Source organism: Anguilla rostrata, chromosome 1 (genome assembly GCF_018555375.3).
Source record: "Anguilla rostrata isolate EN2019 chromosome 1, ASM1855537v3, whole genome shotgun sequence".
Taxonomy (NCBI): Eukaryota; Metazoa; Chordata; class Actinopteri; order Anguilliformes; family Anguillidae; genus Anguilla; species Anguilla rostrata.
Genome location: NC_057933.1, coordinates 46,912,859 through 46,933,334, shown reverse-complemented (window position 1 = coordinate 46,933,334; position 20,476 = coordinate 46,912,859). Strand labels below are relative to the sequence as shown.

General features: G+C 39.9%; 1 protein-coding gene across 2 annotated transcripts in view; it reads right to left on the bottom strand.

The window, feature by feature from the left end:
* Positions 1-20,476, bottom strand: part of LOC135256652 (F-actin-uncapping protein LRRC16A-like) — a 104,063-nt gene that overhangs the window by 36,938 nt on the left and 46,649 nt on the right. For both annotated transcript variants that reach the window (XM_064338626.1, XM_064338617.1), the window contains exons 10-19: positions 19,403-19,491; positions 18,726-18,820; positions 17,159-17,245; positions 10,626-10,729; positions 9,186-9,263; positions 8,850-8,926; positions 5,919-6,023; positions 5,636-5,705; positions 1,271-1,352; positions 122-221 (exon numbers count right to left, since the gene is read on the bottom strand). In XM_064338626.1, the coding sequence (XP_064194696.1) occupies positions 122-221; positions 1,271-1,352; positions 5,636-5,705; positions 5,919-6,023; positions 8,850-8,926; positions 9,186-9,263; positions 10,626-10,729; positions 17,159-17,245; positions 18,726-18,820; positions 19,403-19,491 (887 nt within the window). The remainder of the gene's footprint in view (positions 1-121; positions 222-1,270; positions 1,353-5,635; positions 5,706-5,918; positions 6,024-8,849; positions 8,927-9,185; positions 9,264-10,625; positions 10,730-17,158; positions 17,246-18,725; positions 18,821-19,402; positions 19,492-20,476) is intronic.

The window sequence follows — 20,476 nt, the reverse complement described above, 5'->3', positions numbered from 1 at the left end:
GGGGGTTCCGAGAGGCCCAAAATGAGAACAGGAAAGCTCGAAATAATAATCTGCAGAATCTGAGCCAGCCTGCGCATCACAGCTCTGGTACCAGCCTCCTGGCTCCTGACCAGGTGCTTACTTTGATTTGATGTTGTTGAAGTTCTTCCCCAGCGACAGATGCCGGATGGATCGATTTTTGGAAAGCCACACCAGTAAAGTTGTCAGGTCGGAGTCCAAACCTTCACGAAAACAAAAACAGCCCCGTTCAACCACTGAAGGACTGCCTGAAGAATATAATAGTAAATGACTCACACTTTGCTCAGCAAAGAGAGTCACAAAGTTTACTGCCGCACTGTATTTCTGATTTATGGCTACGTTATCAAATGTGATACTTCAGCAAAAGTTCCCATTTTATTCCACAACGTGCATGAACTGCCCAATTCACCAATACAGTCAAGTCTACTTTGTAAAGCTGTGCCAAAAATTTATAGCATAAAAAATATATTATTTTGAGAACAATAGGATTATGGTCATAATAATTCTGTGGACATGAATTAATTTTGCTAAATTAAATTACCATTTTGTGCAAGAGAATTATGACTTTCTGAGGCATGAAAAATTATAGAAATTTAGCATTGCATCCATGATATTAGAATACTCAATACCAAAAGCCACGTGGAGCAAGAGCTGGCTTGGGACAGTAAATTGCCATTGCAGCATGCGGAATTCTATTGTTTTCACATCTAAAGATGTTCACAACATGAAATGGTCGTTTTTCTGCATAAAAATGGAACACAAAATGGAACACTTAATGGCACTGAAGGTTTCACTATGGCCAGATACAGACAGAGCATATCAGGCCTGTCTTTAAGCTAATACACAGTCACAACTTGCCAAAACAGTTAGATTAGTAGCAGCATAATTAAAACCAGATGTCCTGTCAAGTGTTTATTAAGACACGGAAAGGAAGCAGAAGGCTCAGAAATAACTTCCTGGATTGTCTTGTCTGCCAAAATGCAGCAGCTGGGGATGATGGTTCTTTAACCACTTTGACACCAACACACAGACAAGGCAACATTAAATATGTTTTATGTTATCTAGCATTGAGACAATGCTTATATATTTTTGCATATTACTTACTTAGGCAGATTCAGTTACAGTTGCAGTACAGTTTCTGGACTGCATTTATCGAACTCCTTTTACAATCTCAGAACACTTTCAGCACAGTGACTACCAATGTGTAGCACTCACTTGATAACATAAGAGACATTCACAGAAATTATCTCACCATTGTCAGATATGTCCAGGCTGGATACGTTGGGAATCTCCGCAATGCACCCCTCTAAGGCCTGAGAGCCGCCTGACCTCAACTGCAGATCAGAGGGGGAAATGATGCGACAGAGAAGAGGAAAATACACTACTGCTAATCAACACACTACTAAAGGGAACGTTACAGCAGGGCATAAACTTCCCCTCCAGCCTGGCTTCACTTAGTAAGAAATGTTTCCACAGCTGGACACTTATGAGAATGTAAAGCACCACATCAGCACCAATGCCTTTTTAATATTGCTGAGCTACCAAACCTTGCAGGCCAAAACATACAACGCTGAATTAAGAGAGGAGGGTTCTCTTTTCCTTTTTTTATTTACATCAAAACAGGTACACAATACAACACTTAAAGTGGATGGGGCCCAACAGAACAAAATGATAAAACAGGGGAACATTGTATGGTATTGTTGTAGTCTTCAATTGATGACTACAATATTGTAAAGGCAAAAGTAAGAAACGTGTTGTATGGGGTGAATTGTATAGAGAAATTAACTCTCAAGGAAAAGGGATAAATCGTTGGATGTTACAGTCAGTTTTTTTACGATGCCAATGGGGTATGGATAATTTCATTTGGTCTTTCCAGTTGAGTAAAATACTTTTTTTTTGTCATTAGTTGTTATACTAATATAAAGGATTTGGACTATGAGGGTGATTATTGTGGAGAGGTCACCCAGTAAAGAAGGGGGTTCTTTTTGAGAGTCCTGTATCCTGTGAGTTAGATGACATAAAACAGTTGAGCTCACAATTTCCCAGTTGTCTAAACAGCCCACATGTACACTGAAATATAACATTTCTACAACCCTACTACCCACCCATAGCTAATTCAGGCAGTGCCATGAATTAATATTCAGACAATGATAATAGCATGACAGTAATAAAATGAAAAAGCAGAGTGATTGTGTTTATTTCATGATATAAGTTTGATTAAATTGAATTCTAAATTAAAATGTAATGATAAAAACATTTATTTCCTTAAATTTTAACTTGGACCAAGATCACTTTTTGAGTTTTACTTTAAAAATGAAGAAAAACAAATTGTACTGAAATCAAATGCCCTGATACATCATACACAGCCCTATTTATAATGATGTGACACGTATGGTTATTACAGCAAGGAAAGTTGACAGAGAACATAAGACTGCAGAGACCGTAGGGAGTTAGCAAGAGCAATACTTACACAGTGGCCAAGCTTATGAGTGCGATAGGGAAGAGAAGAGCACATATCAGGTTACAGCCAGCAGTTATGCACAATAACTGCACATCATGCAGGAAGCCAGCCCGCACACAACATGCAATAAAGTAAAAGCTTTCAGACAATTAATTGCACAGGCAGTTAATTTTTTGAAAGATTTCAACTTCCTGGAATGAAGTTAGCAATGTATCAGTTTCCAGGGAATTAGGTCTTCACAGTCTAACTGAATCCATTATTACCCTTCTTTGTTTGAGAGCAGATGATGTGATATTATTACCAAGGCAAATTTAATTTTCCCATGCTCTCCCTTCTTGCCAAATGGCCCATTATGCAGGAATTTGTAGTTGGGATGTCAAATGTATTTATGTGTGTTCTGATAGGAAGTGCAATGTGTGATACGGTGTGTAACAATTATGCTGCCCTGCTTCCACTCATTTAGCAATTTCAGCGCTTTAGTCAACTGAGTCTAATTATGTGAACAATGCATTGCAGATTCCTATAAACAAGTGTTCTGTTCAGCATAGCAGCCATGAGCTCATATGTTCACCATTCGTTTCTTAAAGCATAATTCATCTGATCCAACACCTGAAAAAACTGAGATAACTAACCAATGAGGACTGGTTTAACCACACAAATTTTCACAACTGATATGCATACTTCCAGCAACGAGGAAGCATGTTACTTCTTAAAAATAGATCCCCATATGGAAGGATAAAGCAACAAACTGGTTGAATACCATAAAGATATTTGAGCTCTATTCTGTAAAAACATTCATAAATAGGAAGTAAAATGAATACATTTTGACTGGAGGCATCTGCTGTCATACACAATGAACCTGTTTCTAAACAACAAGACTGCTTTATCAAACTACTGCCCAAGACCAGATTATGTAATTTAAAGGATTCATCAAGGAGTTACTCAGGCCAAAGATGTTTGCACTTAAAGCATATTTCTCAATGACCGAGTGAGCTTGTGCATACTATGATTTCCAACCTTCACTGCAATCCAAAATGGAGTTAAAGCTCAAGTTTAGGCTTAGGCAGTTGGCATGCTCTTTTCCACTACACTCTCTTAACTACATTTTTATCATCGTTCCACAAGGTGAACAGCAACAGATTGAGCAACACATAATTTTCTCTTTTGTTCAGTCATCATATTTCATCTGATGTCATCAAATTAAAAGTCAAATGCAAATTAAAAGTCAAATGCAAAAATTCTGAAATACATTCCCTAAAAATATTACATTTTTCAAGAAAGAAAATGCATAACCCATTTGCCTGAAAGATAACCCATATGCAGAGGGCTAAATTGGCATATTTGATGGTTGTCTCGTTTTATCACCCCTTAAATATTTGGGCCAAAGTGGGTTTATTTGCATTCATTCTGTTTTTGTTTTACAGTGAAATTTTCAATAAGTCTGGTCACATGATATACAGTACTGTTTCAAAATGTTAAAATTCATAGTTTTATCTCTATAAACTATTTCATGATGCCATTGTTTTAGCAACAACAGTTCCTTATTTTGTAACATGTGGGGAGGCAAAACAAGTTTGGGAGGTCCTCTCAAGGGTTTTGGAAATCCACAGACACAAATCTCACTGGATATCCTTATCATGACAAGGGTCCAGCAAACAAAATCCATAGCGGTTTTATACCCAAAAACGTGCTAACTCAGAGAAACATTGATAGAGTGTCCATTGTTTACTAAGCAATTCTCTCGAGGAATTATTGTTGTCCGTATCTCCTTTGCATACACACCGAAAATACTGTGTATATAAGTACTGGCCAAACAGTCCCTCAATATAGCCAATGGGACCCACTGTGCACAAGCAGCAACTCATGGACAGTACAACTTCTGCCCTGTACATAGCCAGCCAGTGGCAAGGTATTATGGCGACTATGAGGCATTTTAGCCAACGAAATTGTTTTTAATGACGTATAGTTTCTTAGGCTTGTCTAAAAGGACACACATTGTTTCTCCTGTATAAACAAACCACAACTTTTTCAGAATGTAGGCTGAGAATGTTTCGCACCAGCAAAAAAGGTTCTTGACATAAGGTTTTTGTTTTCAACAAAAAAATATTTTGTAATGCCTAAGTCTAAACAGAAGACTCCACATTTGGAGGCCTTGAATAAAATCACTCATCTGAGTGAAAACCAGGAATTTTTATACCCCATTTTATGTCAGTAAACGTCTTATTATTTTATTATTTTTCAGTATGCTTATAAAAAAGGAGTAGGCCTGATTTTGAAAAATACATGTGGCATGTGAAATGTAGGATGTGTCTGACATGTTGATGCATGTGGAGTATTTGACAAAACCTTCAATCAATGGATTAGTAAACTGGATAGATAATGATTTTACAATCTTCCAGACCTGCTGCTATCAGAGCTGGCAAGGGGAAGGCAAGGAGAAAGAGGTTAAGAGGGAGGGGGAGAGGGGGAGAGTGACAGGCAGGGGAAAAGCAAGCTAATTTCACCACATGAGAATAATGAATATAGGCATTCTATATTTGTTGTGTTTGCTAGCCTGTTCCAGCTATACACACACAAAAAAAGTCAGCCAACCCTGGCCCTCAACAACCAGTAGCTGATTTTTTGTTTTAACAATAAAATCAAACAGTTTATACCCAAAAAACCCAGGGAGGTAATTGTTTACTACTTTAATTGATATATTAAGTATGCTGAGTAACAGTAAAAATAAGCAGAACCAGCAGCTCTCTGGGATTAGGGTTGGCCAAGACTGACATAGATGATAATTTAGGACAGACACTGTCAGAAAAGAAATTTGTGTGCAAATGTGTGAAATGTTCAGGTACTCAAGTCCCAATACCTGAGGATTGAAGGGTGTGGGGACTGAACATAACTAAACACCCTATGGAATGGAATGAAAAATTGACAGCATTTGCATCCTGTGCGTGCATGTAAGACAAAACGGCTAACTAGGCCAAAGCTTTAAGGGATTTATAAAGGACATGTTCTCAACATTATCTCAATACAAATACACCACATCTTTCCAGTCCCTTTAGCTCCCAAACTGGAAATTTTTGTTCACCGTTCTGGAAAAGTGCCGTGGAAAATGACAAAAGGCAATTTTTTTTTGATTCATGATTTAGAAGTACTCATCCCTACCTCACAACAGCTTAGGTCCAGGGAGACATCTTTCAGGTTGGGATTGCTGGCAAGGCCCAGTAACATTGCCCTGAGGAAATAATTAGCAAACAGAGTAAATCAACTTCCATGAATTGTCATGAACAGTAACGTTCGTCATAAGAAACTGAACTGACTATGTGTCGCTGCACTAATGTGCTGTGCGAGAGAGACCTGCTGCACATGATGGAATGATGGATGTCTTTACATCATTAGAACTCAGTGAATGGCACCAGTCACACAGGAAAAACAGCAGGGGACTTACTTTAGGCCCTCCGGTGGAATCTTTGTTCCTGACACGTTGATGCTGCTCAGAGCTACAGCGGTGCTGAAGAAATGCTTGAAGGAGGGAGCGACCTCTTTACCTTTTCTGGTGTTAAACGACACACAAATACAGATTATAAGCATGCCATCTTTAATTGTACATGGTTTCATTTGATTTACTTGTTTTCTTAAAGTGCTCATATTCCTGAGGGAACATGCAGGGTATTTTGTCTAATGGTAACAGTCATGCTCTGAAACTCATCTCCCTGGCCCACATCACTCCCAACCCAACAGGGTACGGAGCAAGTGAAATGTGCCAACTCCAGACCTACGGGCATGTGGGAAGCCAGCAGGGGACTGGACCACACTGTCCCATCTGACTTCTGCTAACAGGGACCATATCCTAGAGCACCAACCCAAGGCTGACAGCAGCTTGGCCTTCAGTAGAGTGAAGGCTGAGGTGCCATCAAGGCTCCGGTGCACTGCACACACCCTGCTTTCATCTCACATAATGATGAGTTGCACACAGCTGTCATGGTGTTACAACCAGAAAATTTCAACAGTAGTAATTACACTGTTAGACAATTAGCCTTTTACAACCTTACAAGTGCTCCTTGCAAGTGGGTATGAATGTGGTAAGTGCCCAGCTATAGTAGAAATATTATAATTCACTTCTGTACTTAGCGAATGCCCCTTGTCCAGAGTGTCTTATTAGTGTCCATTCGTAAAACTGGACATTGACTCCAGCTGTTCAGGTATGGAACCTTGCTAAAGGATACAATGTCAGTGCCCCATCTGGGTGGGGTTCAAACCAGTCATCTTTTGCGGCAGAAAGTTCATTTTCCTGACATCTGTGCCTTTTCAGCTGGATCAACAGACAATTCCTCCAAATATTTGAATCCAATATGACTACTGATAAACACTTAAGCACATTGTATAAAGACAAAGAAGATGACAATCAGTTCTCTACGCCATAAAAACACCCTATTCAGACTGAAATGGCATTGCAGGGGTTAACATCTCACGGAACTTAGATTTTACTTACAGATTTAGGCAAATCTTTCCATTAAATTTAAAGCATTCTCCCTGGCACAACAGTGGAGTGTGTAAAAGAGGCCCTTTAACAACATTTACAATTGAATTTGCTGACAGTATTTGTAAACAATCTGTCATAAATCACTGGAGATTTCACAACTTCAAATGGCAGGTTGACAAAATCTCATGCCAAACTAGACATTCTTGCTGCCTCATTCAATCTTATTTATAGTACACAGACATTGAATAACAGAAGCATTATGTAGTACGGTCACTGTGTACAGTTCACAGAGATGACCAATGGCTGTTACCCTTATGCACTGTGAGTGAACAGATGAAATGCCGGCTGATTTTGGTGTTCGTCCTTTGTCAATACATTATCTCAGCTGAGAACAGGTTTTCACAAGATTTTGCTTCATTAGCAATTTTGCAATAATTATTCTCTAACCAATGGCTTTAATTCTATTTTTCTGCAAGGTGAGAAAATTCCCCTTAGTGCAAATGGATAATGTACAGTGAGTGAGTCCATTGTTTCAAAATAAGCCACAACAGGATGATGTGACCCTAACGTGAAGAAGAATTGAGTATTCAACAAAGCCTTGGTATAACCGTGTAGAGCCCTTAGTAAGATTAGGCACTGCTGGGTTTGGTCAATGGTCAATTTGTCAAAAAGTTCCATAGTCTTATGACCCCTGTTGGAAGTTCTGCGTTTACATTTGTTTATGATGCATGTTTGTCTGGTTCTTCTGGTGCATTACTAAATAGGCCATTTTCATTTCTTTTTCATTTGAAAAAGCTGGTGTTTGCCACTCACTAGAGGACACTAGCTCTTCAAAATGTGTGCTTGGTACTTATGGATTATGATACTTTGTTTGACTTTGTGTGTTTGACCTTATGTTGCTCGATTCTGATTCTCGTCTTGGCCTTCTGGTTTGTTTGCTGTTTAGATTTTGTGTTTGGCAACCTACTTATTCTATTTCTTTTATTATTTTTTGAAGGTAACTCTGGGTGGAATTTTAAACCTCCGTTGGGGGTATGCTATTCGGACTCTTGGTCCTGCAGATTAATTTTCCCGAGGTTCAGCGTTCAAAGCCGTCACATACTTGGCAAGCCTTCAAAGACGAGCCTGGTTAGTTAGTTTTGGATAGGACAGACATGGCCCGGAGTTGATTATCAGTCTGTAGTTTCATTTCCATTCCCCATTCCCCACTTAGTTCCATTATCTTATTTCCTGCTAGACCTACGATCCTATTCATAACAACGGGCACGCTGGACTTTGCTGATCTTGTTCCAAACAGCATGAGATTTCATTTGTGGGTCTGAAAACATTCAGGGCTTATGCCCTTTCAAAACACCACATCTCTTCTTCTGTACAAGTAACTTTGATTGCCCAAAACAATGACATGCAATACATTGATCCCGCAAGGAAAATATGACTGTAAAACACATGGAGGGGGGAAGGAGATTTTGAACTTTCAGTAAAGTTCAATGCATTCCAGACTGCCAGCAAAACAAGGTGAACATGCCATGTATTGCACAGCTTTGAGAGGGGCAGCTCTCTGTGGGATTCCACTGAGGTGAAATCTGCCACGGCTTGAGCTCAGACAAGGCTGCCGGTTCAATAACTCGAAGAAAACAATGGTAGCCCTGCCTACTGGTAACTGCAGGAACACCCAGACAAGCATACAGATGAATCCTCCATGAGGTTTCTCTGGAATCCATTTACTAGCATTCACAGGAAACTTAACCTATTAATTCTCTTGGTGAGTCAAACTGACAATGTCTGGTTATAAAATTTCACCTTTTAATGAAAACACATTAAATTCTAAGACAGTTGTTTAATGCAATCACTACCTGACACAGTGTGATGATCTTGACGAACCATGTTTTTTCTCACCTGTGGGCAAAAATGCTCTTTGACATGTTTAGAACTGACAGGTGCAGGACAGAGCCCCGTAGAAGTGCAGAACACACCTGGAAGACAGATTAACAAGTCATAACAACTGGCCATTCACACATTGCCCACAATCAACCAACTACAGACCATACATCTGCATACTTGCTGATTCCAGAAAAAGTTTTTCAATCGTCAAAAAAAGTCATCAGTCATAAATATACATTCAAAACTAAGATGCATATTTCAAAATAATTGAGAATAAAGGTAAACAGCATGGAAAGGCAAGGCAGGGTAGGGTATGGTGGAACAGGAGCTGTGGACCATCTGCTCACTCACCAGGTCCAGTGAACAGTCAGTGTTGGACAGGTCCAGAGTGGTCAGGCTGTTTGGCTGGCCCAGGAAATGGTACAGGTTCTACAAAGATGTCCAAATGTTACAAAGACAGGTCCATGGGGTACTGTACCAGTGTTGCCAACAGAAAATATGTGATAATTCAAAATGGCACCTTGGACCCTACTGTACAGGATCCTCTACCTTGCCAACTAGTTTGGAATAGAATCAACAACATTTTAGCGCACTGAGGTAATTAGACAGTAAGTGACATCCCCAAAGGGACCTCAAATCATGCCTGTGAGTCATCTGTAGTTGCGGATTTCACACACTAGTTCAACCCAGTTACTAAATTTATAAAAAATATTAACCTGTCAAACATTTTATTGAGTGATCATGATCATATTTTCTTCACTGGTGTAAGTGTTGCTGGTGTAGCAGTCCCATGTTGCATTGGCAGTAGGGATAAATTCACTGCAGTACTATGCGACAACCATACTGATTCTCAGCCGAATGAGGACAGCAAAACCTGCCGAGACTCAGGTGTCGATAGTGCCCCGTGCTCCGTGTGCAATCAGTGGTGTGTTACTGATACAGACATTATTAGTGTGAATAGGCTGTGGGAAGGTGGTGGACCTGGGGGATGTACTGTAACTGTGGAGGTACCTCACTGAAAAGAGAAGCTCATCTGCCTATGATTGATAACAATAACATAATGGGGAAGCACATCATGTGTGTGTTTGCATGTATGCGTGCGTGTGTGTGTGTGTGAGTGACTGAGTGAGAGAGAGAGAGAGAGAGAGAAAGAAAGAAAGAAACAGACTGAGGAGAGAAGGGGTGTCCAGTCACAGGGGGCCAGTTTCATTTTCATTGCTGTTTTTGAAGAGGCAGCCAAGCACAGACACTGAGCAGGGCAGCCGGCCAGAGACACTCTCTGTGGGAGAAACTGCCTGGCAGACTGGCCTTCCTGTCTGGGAGGATAACCTGAGCTGATTCTCAATGAAGCTCAAATGTAGGACCATAATCTCCAACTGATCTCTTAACAGTCAGTGCCCCACTTCTGGGAAGTGTACTATCAACTATCAGGGACCATAGCTGAGCCCATAATAACGCAACTATTAATATTGAAATTAAGACAATAGTCCGATTAAGCAATTTACATGGGACTACAAAAGAAGCAACTCCCTAAATGGCCAAAAGCCATCTCCTGCAGGATTCCCTAAAGATCTACCATTTCCATTACCAGAAATCCAATTGCATTTACATTGCATTCCAATAGTTCTACAATACAAGTAACATCACAGCACTCTATATATATTACAATAATTAGGTTGCTTAAATTAAGACCTTAATTTCAGTAACATAATCAGAATAAGGTGTTCAGTGACTTCTGCTTTAGTCAGAGTTTTGATGTGTGCACGTGCGTGCATGCAGTGCAGCTCATACCGTGAGGTCATCTCCTCGTAGAACGTTCCCTGAGAGGTCAAGGTGTGTGAGGGTGCTGGCAATGGACTGGTTGGCACTCAGTGACTGACAAAGGCTATTCACCCCTGAAACAAGAAGAAAGCATGCATAGGAAATGACATCAAGCCCAGAGTGGTACATTCTGGGAGTATCCCACAATCTAGGTGGTCCTTAATATCTCTCTCGCACTCACATAAACACACAGACACTCACGCACAAATATACACACATGCTACCTTTATTTAGACAAGAAAGTACATTCTGACCTATTGACTGACTGACAGACGGACTAACATTAAACACAACATTAAAGGATGTCTGTTTTTATTGGAATGGCAAATAAATTTAACAATATATTAACTGTGAACTCCTTAAATTTTACAGTGCCCTCCATAATCTTTGATATAAAGACAGTTGCCTTACGTTTTCTGTTCAGCACATGAAACGCATGTTCAATTGGATTAAAATTGGGTGACTGACTTAGCCAGTCTAGAATATTCCAGTTTTTGGCTTTGTTGCCTTAGTATGTTTGAAATCACTGTCTTACTGTTGGATGAAGCACAGTCCAATGAGCTTGAACCTAAGCTGTTTCTGTGCACTTCAGACTTCATTCTGCAAATGCTATCAGCAGTTACATCATCAATGAATACAAGTGAGCCAGCACCTCTGGCAGCCATACATGACTGAACCATAACACTCCCACCACCATGTTTCACAGACTAAGTGGTATGCTTTTGATCTTGAGCACTTCATTTGGCCTCCACACTTTGTTCTTGCCATCACTTTGATACAAGTGAATCTTGGTCTCATCTGTCCCAAGACCTTGTTCCAGAAGTCTGCAGGCTCTTTCAGGTAATTCTTAGCAAACTGTAGCCTGGCTATCCAGTTCTTGTGGCTAACTAGTAGTTTGTTTCCTACAGTGTAGCCTCTGTAGCCCTGTTTGTGAAATCTTCTGCGGACAATAGTCACTGACACATCCACGCCTGCCTCCTGAACAGTGTTTCTGATCCAGTGGTAACCAACCCTGTTCCTGGAGATCTACCATCCTGTAGGTTTCCCCTCTTACCTGACAAAGCACCACATTCAACAGCTAGAGATCTTGCTCAGCTGCTAATTAATAGAGTCAGTTGGGACAAATTAGAGTTGAAATGAAAACCTACAGGATGGTAGTTTTCCAGGAACAGGGTTGGTTACCACTGTTCTGATCTGTCAGACAGGTGTTTGGGGGTTTTTCTTTATTATGGAGAGAATTCTTTGGTCATCAGGTACAGAGGTCTTTTGGGGCTACCAGGCCCATTACAATTACTGAGCTCACCAGTACTCTCTTTCTTCTTAATGATGTTCTAATTTGATCAGTCAAAATCAGTTGATTTTGGTAAGCCTAAGGTTTGGCCTATGTCTCTGTTTCAGTGCTGAATACTAAACACTGTTTCAGTATTCAGAAGGAAAGAGAGCTTGCAGGGGTCTATAACTAATGAGCTCCCACTCTATTAGGGACTTGACTACTTTTCTTCATACTCTCAGGGCAATACCGCTGGCCTGGGAATCATCTCGGAACCTCTCCATCAACATTCACTAAGTACATTCTGAATAGGTCAAATTTATTAAGTGTTGTACAGGACACGCCAACTTGTTACCCACCCCCATCTTGTGCAACATTGTTGCTGAATATGCACCACCCGGTGGCACTGGTGGCCATAGTCCTCATCGGCACTCATCAAGATCCTATACCATTACATTACATTACAGGCATTTAGAGAGAGCCCAGAGCAACTTACACAACTTTTACATTGCATTTACATTGCATCCAATTATACAGCTGGATATATACTAAAGCAATGCAGGTTAAGTACCTTGCTCAAGCGTACAACGGCAGTGCCCAACCAGGGAATTGAACCTGTGACCTTTAGGTTACAAGACTAGCTCCTTACTCATTATACTACACTGCCGGCAATACCAAATCATAGGGCATGCCAATCAACTAAACACCAGTGACTTAGCATGACAATTCCCCTGATAGTCCTGCTGCAAGCATCTGATCTAACAAAAACAAGTATTTGGGGATAAGAACACCCTTCTCCAAAAATACCATTGACAATACTTATGATGTAGGATAACCTTTGAGAGACCAAACATGGCCTTCGCTAGGATCATAACCAGCCAAATTAAGCAGTGGTTATTATGTGGTCTTATATGAAACTGGGTGTATGGAGAGGTGGTGGTGGGGGGGGAGGGGGGACATTTGGAAACATGGTCATGGCAGCAGTGCATTAGCACCTGGTCATTCCCAGCCCTTGAGCCAGCAAAAATAAAAAATAAAAATAAAAAAGACAAAACCACATGGCAGCTCTTGGAGTGTGTTTGCTGTGGAGCTTATCATTTCAGATGCTGTGCCACCGCCAGGGCAGTGACCTACGCAAATGAGGTACATCCTCAAAACAAGCAACTCCTGTCTCCCTGCTTTACACACCTGGGTCATATTTATTGCTTTTTTTGGAATCATATCTCCTACCCAACTAACTACCGAGCACCTGTAAATCACAGACCGACCCAAATGAACACAAATTGCCTGCTGTATAACAAAGAATCGGTTAATGGGCGGGAATATTTCACAACTCACTGTTGATGTCTGAGGTTTTTGGAGTCTATGGAAGATCACCCACTGGCGGTGGCATTTGTTTGAAGGGACAGCTTTTAATCATCCTGGTTTAAACCCCACTGAGACCCTAATTGCCATACTGTAGACTCACTAAATTGCATTGGGTTTGATCCAAGAAAAATCCATGCATTTCTTATTAAGAGAGGAATACATTTTCTGAATAGAACAGTTGCATCTCTATGAAATGCTGGAAGCTCCTGGTGAGTAACCGTAGAAAACCCTGCAGGTCCTGCTGGTCAGGGTCACACAGAGTATACACAGGAAACAGGTTGGTGTCAACTGCATTTCAATTCATTCAACCCAGGAAATGTATTGTTTAAAAAATTAACTTAAAAATACAGGCAACAATTTTACATTTATGAACTGAAGTGTGCATATTTTTCCTTCACCGGAACTGTTTCTTTGTACCCTGAACCTGTGGGGTGTGCACGTCTTTTCCTTTTACGAATACAGTACCTACCTCAATGTATTCCACTTGTAGCATTAGGCACAAGCTAATCCTCTCAAGTTACAGGTTCATATATGAGCACATGTATAAATATATGAATCACATCTTTGTTTGCACTTTAGTATGTAACTGACACATGTATGTACAATGAAATGAGTATGGTATTAGCTTACACAAATGACAACCTTGCAGTTTAAAGTATTGGGTGTTTATATAAATAATACATAAGCATCGTTTATAAGCATTATTTATTCATAAGCAAATAACCATTACATGAAATAACAAGTGGTTCTACTATACTTTTCCATCAGTCAATTACCTAATTTGCACTTTCACAGTGAGGAACATCAGAGGCATCTACCTGGCCGCAACCACTACAGCACAGAGAAGCAACTGGACCCCTTACATCAGCACCTGTCATTGGGTACAATCAAACTGACAGAGTGGACAGGGTGCACAAAGGGAATACGTATGCACCACACTATGAGGGGCCAGAATTGGATAACTGTATTAGACCCAAACTTCAAGACTCCCGGGATGTCTACAGATAGCTGCCGCTGAACTCTGACCTTTCAGAAATCTCTGACTCAACGAGAGGCAGCGCCTGCCAGCCACAAGCCTCCATGATATGATGACAACTGTCAGAACAGCCCGATTCAAGATGGAGGTTCCTCTCATTGTCAAGATGGAATGCATTTACTGTATTTCTTTTTCTTTTTTGCCAAGACGGGAGAAAGTAAAATGGCATTTCTCCTCACAGGTGCTATCTCTTTCAGACAGGTCTAAAACAGCGGGCTCTCAGCGCATCTGAACTAATGTGTCAGGCCTCTCACACAACAAATGAATGAAAAAGGGACACAAAAGGAAATTATTCATGTTATTGATTTATGGCTCTGAGAGATCCATTTTAAAAAATGGAATGAATACATCCAGTTCAATCATTCAATCAATCCATATGATTACTGTATCAGCAGCAGGTCATGTTCCTGAATGTTCAAAGTGAATTGGTCAAAAGTCGACTTTTTGTGTGTCTATTTCCAACACCTGCCTATCATTGTTCTGAGAAAGGCGTCTTCCACAAATGGTCACGGTTTCATTAGTCTCCTTTAAGCACCCTAATACTGTAGCAGACAGAGTCTTTTGCAGGCACAGAGCAATCTCTCAGCTCTTAATCCAAAAGCCCATGAGTCTGTCGATGTTCTGAAAGACCGGCCTGCTTTTGAATCCAAATCAATAAGGAGACAAATACTAGCAATTAATGTGCATTCTAATATGTGGCAGAAACTGAAGCACAAGCAAGCATATTATGGAAGCCATTAAATTCAAACAGCTTACTGAGGCAAGGGAAGATCTATGAATGAAGAGTCAGTGCTCTTCTAGCCAAGTAACTAGCAGAAATTGGCTTTCATCCTGCTTCTGGCTGCATTTATTAGGGGTTCAAGCCCCGAAGGGCTGAAACCCTATTGTTTTTGTGCTGGTTTATTATTAATCTTCTTCAGAAATGTTTGCGCAAATTCCTGTGAGATGGTAAATGGTAGAGACATGAAATTCTGCCTATTGATTGGAAGTTGTGCGCAAGTGCTGGCCAAGAAATATTACCCCAATCGGCCTGATGGGGGTGCTATAATTAAAGGTCAAAATTTTGAACTTTGAAAAGTCATAACTCCTACGCCGTGAGTCTGATTTACACGAAACTTGCTACAGACATCCATTTATCCTCACTCTACAAATTTGCCTCAAGAACCACTAAAGTCCGGTTGCTAGATTTTCCGCCATTTTGATTTTTTTTTAAACATACATTTTTGACATCTCCTCCTAAACCGTAGGTCCGATTGCTACCAAATTTTCTGTGGATCATTACTGGACCAAGCTTATCAAAAGTGATCAAAAGCTTGTTGATATCTTATTGCATTTTGAAGATATTGAACTCCAATGAACTTCAAAAGGGCGTGGCTCAGCACATAAATAGATCAAAGTCAACAATCGTTGGGCTAATCATCACAAAACTTGCAGGATATGTCCACATAAGTACCTGAAACATACCCTGAAAGTTTAATTCAAATCGATCACTAGGGGGAGCTATAAATACAAAAAAAATGGCTGTGGCATAACAAAAATAAGACTACAAATCAAAAATTGCTTGTCCAATCATTACAAAACTCGCAGGATATGTTTCATAACACTGTTGAACCACGTGTGTGAAACTATATTGAAATCGCGCAATAGGGGGTGCCACCAGTCTATGGACAAATGTTGAAGGTCATAACTCCTACGCCATGAGTCCGATTTACACGAAACTTGCTGCAGACATCCACTCTACAAATTTGCCTCAAGAACCATTAATTAACTGACTGAATTACTGACTCATAAAGGTGTTTCACATCTAAAAATGACCATTCAAGAATGTAAATTGGAACTGGATTTAGCTCAAATGAGTATATATGGGTATATCCTGGTATTATGTAGCACCGCGAGTGTACCAGTAAAATAAATAGCCTAACAATTACAAACAGAACTATAGCCATTAATTATAAGTGTGTTGAAGGCTCCCTTTTCCCAAACCCAATACCTATTATAAAATAGTTTTCATGCAGACACAATCAAACCGTCATTTATTTTTTATTTAGTTCTTGTATCATATGATGACTATTTTTGGGCTGGAATGCAACACACTTAACTTTGAAACCACTTAGAAATCCTGAGATGAAATGCACCTTATGAATGCTAAACATTTACATGCCCTGAAAAAACATTTTTCTGTTAATCATGTCAGTAATACCTATTTCTAAATAGTTATTTTTATTTTTATTAATTTTATTTATTTATTGAATATTCTGTGAAATTCCTAAATACATATTTATAATGAACAAATACCCGAGAAAAGCAACTCTATAGATTTACCCTTAAGAAGTCCGCAAATAGGAAACAGCTTCTTACATGACATGTTGGTTTGTATCCGTGCGGGGAGGAATTACATAATTAATCATTTCTCCCTGAGAGGGATTCAGCTGAGAATGTTTGAACAGCAGCACTGAGAGGTGAAAGTGCTGTCAATTAGCACCCTTTATTACCCACAGTGAGGCTGCCTGTGTGCTTCGTTTGAGCAGCAGGGTGATCGGGCACATTAATGATGAGCTCTTGCTATTCTGCTCGCTTTTCTTCTATTACACACTGAATATGTATCTCGTCAACCTGCCAGGTTTTGCTCTTCACAAAATAACAATGACTCACTGTTAAATGACTGGTTAAATGACTGGTTAAAATCTGTGAGTCACTGATGGTGTATTCAGCCCCTTTTTCTTTCATAAGGCCTCATTCTTTCCATCACTAATTTGTGGATTTGGTACAGTATGACATGAATGTCACACCTAAAAACCATTTATAGTCAGACGTTCGGGTATTGATTACCTTTGGGTGATAACGAGGTTTTTGAAAAGTTTAAATGCTTGACTCCAATTCGGAGTTTGGCAAACTGCACACTCAGAGAGGCAATACCTGTATGGAAAAAAGAAAAAAAAAAAGACATGAGTTATCTGATTAAATAATATAATGTGAGACCAGAACAACCTTCTGATAGATGTACACAAATTATTCTCAGACAGTGTGTACAATCCGGCCCTATCATGCAGAGTTCAGACTAGGGTTAAATTATGTGGCTGTACTTCAAAAACCTCAGTAAGGTTTCTCTCCCAGCTGGCATGCTGAAACACAACACTCAGAGGACATGACACCGGTCCCACTTGCTGACAAGCACTATCTGTCAATAACAGTAGCGGCTCTAAGACATTTGAATGCAAAAAAACTTTGAAATGACAAGAGGTTCATGGCCCACAGCCCGAATTAGACCAAAAAAGGCAAGTGCTTTAAGAACCTCAACTCCCAGAGGTAAAAAATGAGAATCATGTACAAAGTGCTGATACATTTCAGCAATGCGTCATCTTTCATTTCTTACCACACTGAAACGCGGTGCCATTTATATTTCCTCACTTAAAACTAACTGTATTCCATATTTCCCATTTAATTCTATCTCCAGTAATATTTCAGGCTGGAATATTAGAGAAATTCTGATGCCAACAGCGACTAGGAGGAATACACAAGCATCTACCTAAAGGTCATACAAAAATCTTTTGAAGCTGTCTTTTAGTTATCAAATATGAGGGTGAATGAAACTCGATGTCTGCTGTATTTTGTATTAGTACAAATTTAACAATAAACTGAGAGCAGGGAATACAGAAGAGTAAGTGCTAATATAATCTAGAATAATCTAGAATCTGGGCTTTTTTAAGGAAGAGTCCTTTTAAACAAAAAGCAGGGCTACCACGTTACCCATTCAAAAAATATAAAAGCGTATAAAAGATGGAGCTCATGAAAAACCATGAATTCTACCCCACATATTCAATATCCATCGGTAATTCTACTAAATGAGAAAATGAATTCCACTTCAGCTTGACCAGACAATACAGTGCAATGTTAATGGCATACATTATTTATCTTTTATTATAAAAGGGTTATAAAGGTATCCCACCACAGGTGGCATACTGATCCATTTTCAAAGGAGCCTCATTAACTGGAGAGAGTAATACACCAAAACTGATAGTTTTATGACATGACCAAAACTAAATAATATCTTGGTACACTAAACTGGCCAAAATGATGTGGACACCTGACACCTGACATCATACAAAATTATTGCCATTAATATGGAGTTAGTCCACCCTTCGCAGCTATAACAACCTCCACTCTTCAGAGAAGACTTTATAATAAATTCAGCAAGAATACCTTTGGTCATACAGTGTAATTTTGTAATCCCCTATTATTTTCCCTTTCTTCAAATTTGGAACGGTCAACTTTACCAGGACTCATCACTAATTAAATCTCTCTCCCCCTGGCTGAAGCTACCGCCAACTGTTCAAGGGAGAAGTGTATTACTGTACACACAGTCAGACTGGGTCTGCATTTCAGGGAAACGGAGTACCTCTGTCTTCAAGCTGGTTGTTGGAAAGGTTTATGGTGTGTAGTCCTGAGGCTGGGTTATGGGCAAGGGCATTCGCCAACTTCTGTGCAAAATCACTGCAATTTCACAAACAGAAATGTTAAGTCTATACGACTATTCAGGTCCCAGATTTTTTTTTTCTTTTACACCATCAGAAACACAATATTTAAATTACGTCAGTTTTCTATTTATTATAAACCATAAACTAAACCAATAAGAAAATAAGGTTTTGTGTTTGGATGCTGGCCCCAGCACAAATGACACTTTAACTATTTTAATTTTAGACTGCAATATCAAATGTGGTTATCTACAACAATGTAGTTCACAGGGTAGAAATCACCATGAAATGTGGGGGACATTAATCTGAACAGGATTTGGGATGGCCGGTGGGGTGGAAGATGTAATTGACTAGAACAGATGCAGAACCCAGAAAAAAATCATCCATTGGTGTTGATGGTGTTGAAGATTTACAACCGCAGTTTCAGACACAGAATCAACAGCACTTTATAGAGTGTAATGAGTGTAATTAGAGGTTCAGATGCCACTGGGTGATTGGGGGGGGGGGGGGGGGCTGGGGGATTGAGCTGAAGGGACAGCACATGTTCCTAAGCCCATAGAAACGAAAACAGCGGACCACAGGACCAAAAAGCTACGCTCACGTTTTCAGGCCAGCATTGTCCAGAACGAGCTCCTCAAGCCGACTGGACCGAGACACCACTCGCAGGATCTGGTCACTGACATCTGCAGACTACAAACACAGTGTAGTCAACAGACATACCTTTACACACACACACACACGGGTACACACTCTCACTCTGATACACACACACATACACACATACAAATAGGATACATAAACCCATTTAGAAATTGTCACACACAAAAAAACTTCCTCTCTCATCCACACATCCATGCATACACAAACACGATGCACAGTCCAATCAGTCTGTACCCCTGCACAAGTTAGACTAAACTCAGACTGGTTGTGTCCTACAACACAAACAAGATCAAAACAAAAAAAATTTAAAAACTCAAAATAACTCAGACAAAGTACAGAACATCAAAATAAGTAAAACATTCCAAATCCTCACACACAGTCTCCCTTTGATACATATGATAACTTCTGCACTAATCACTATTAAAAATCAGTATTAAAGCAATTGCCTGTCTGGCTTGAAACGAAGAGGCTAAAAACCAATCTTCAAACTGCTATATATCCTGAAGTGGTTTTCGACTGTTAAGAGCATCCACTGCAACAGTATTATTACCACACTGAATACTCAAAAGTTTTAAGTTGCTCATAACTCGTTGACCATGCACAGCCAAACCATGCCCTAGCTTTGTCCAGTACCAAACAGATGCCCAATTACATCCATCTCTGCATCTCTGAGCATCTGTACCAAACTCCATACCAACTGCACCATAGACATTAACCATTTAGCTAAAGGCATACCCTTCCAAACCTTTTAATTTAGTTGAATACATCTTGCTTTGGAGGGAGATAAGGCTTAGCCTAATGTCTAATCTTTCTTCTTTGATCATGAGCTATTTGGAAATGGAAATGTTTCCCTGAGCGGTGCATCTCCAGTGGGATTTGAGACAAGTTTTCTAAGCTTCTCTTAAACTGATGGTGCTGTGCTAATGTTTTGAAAGCAAAAGGCCTTACTGGCTCTCTGAGTTCACAGTCCCCAGTTTTAAACTGAGAAGTGCTGTCTATCCAAAGTTTGCCATCC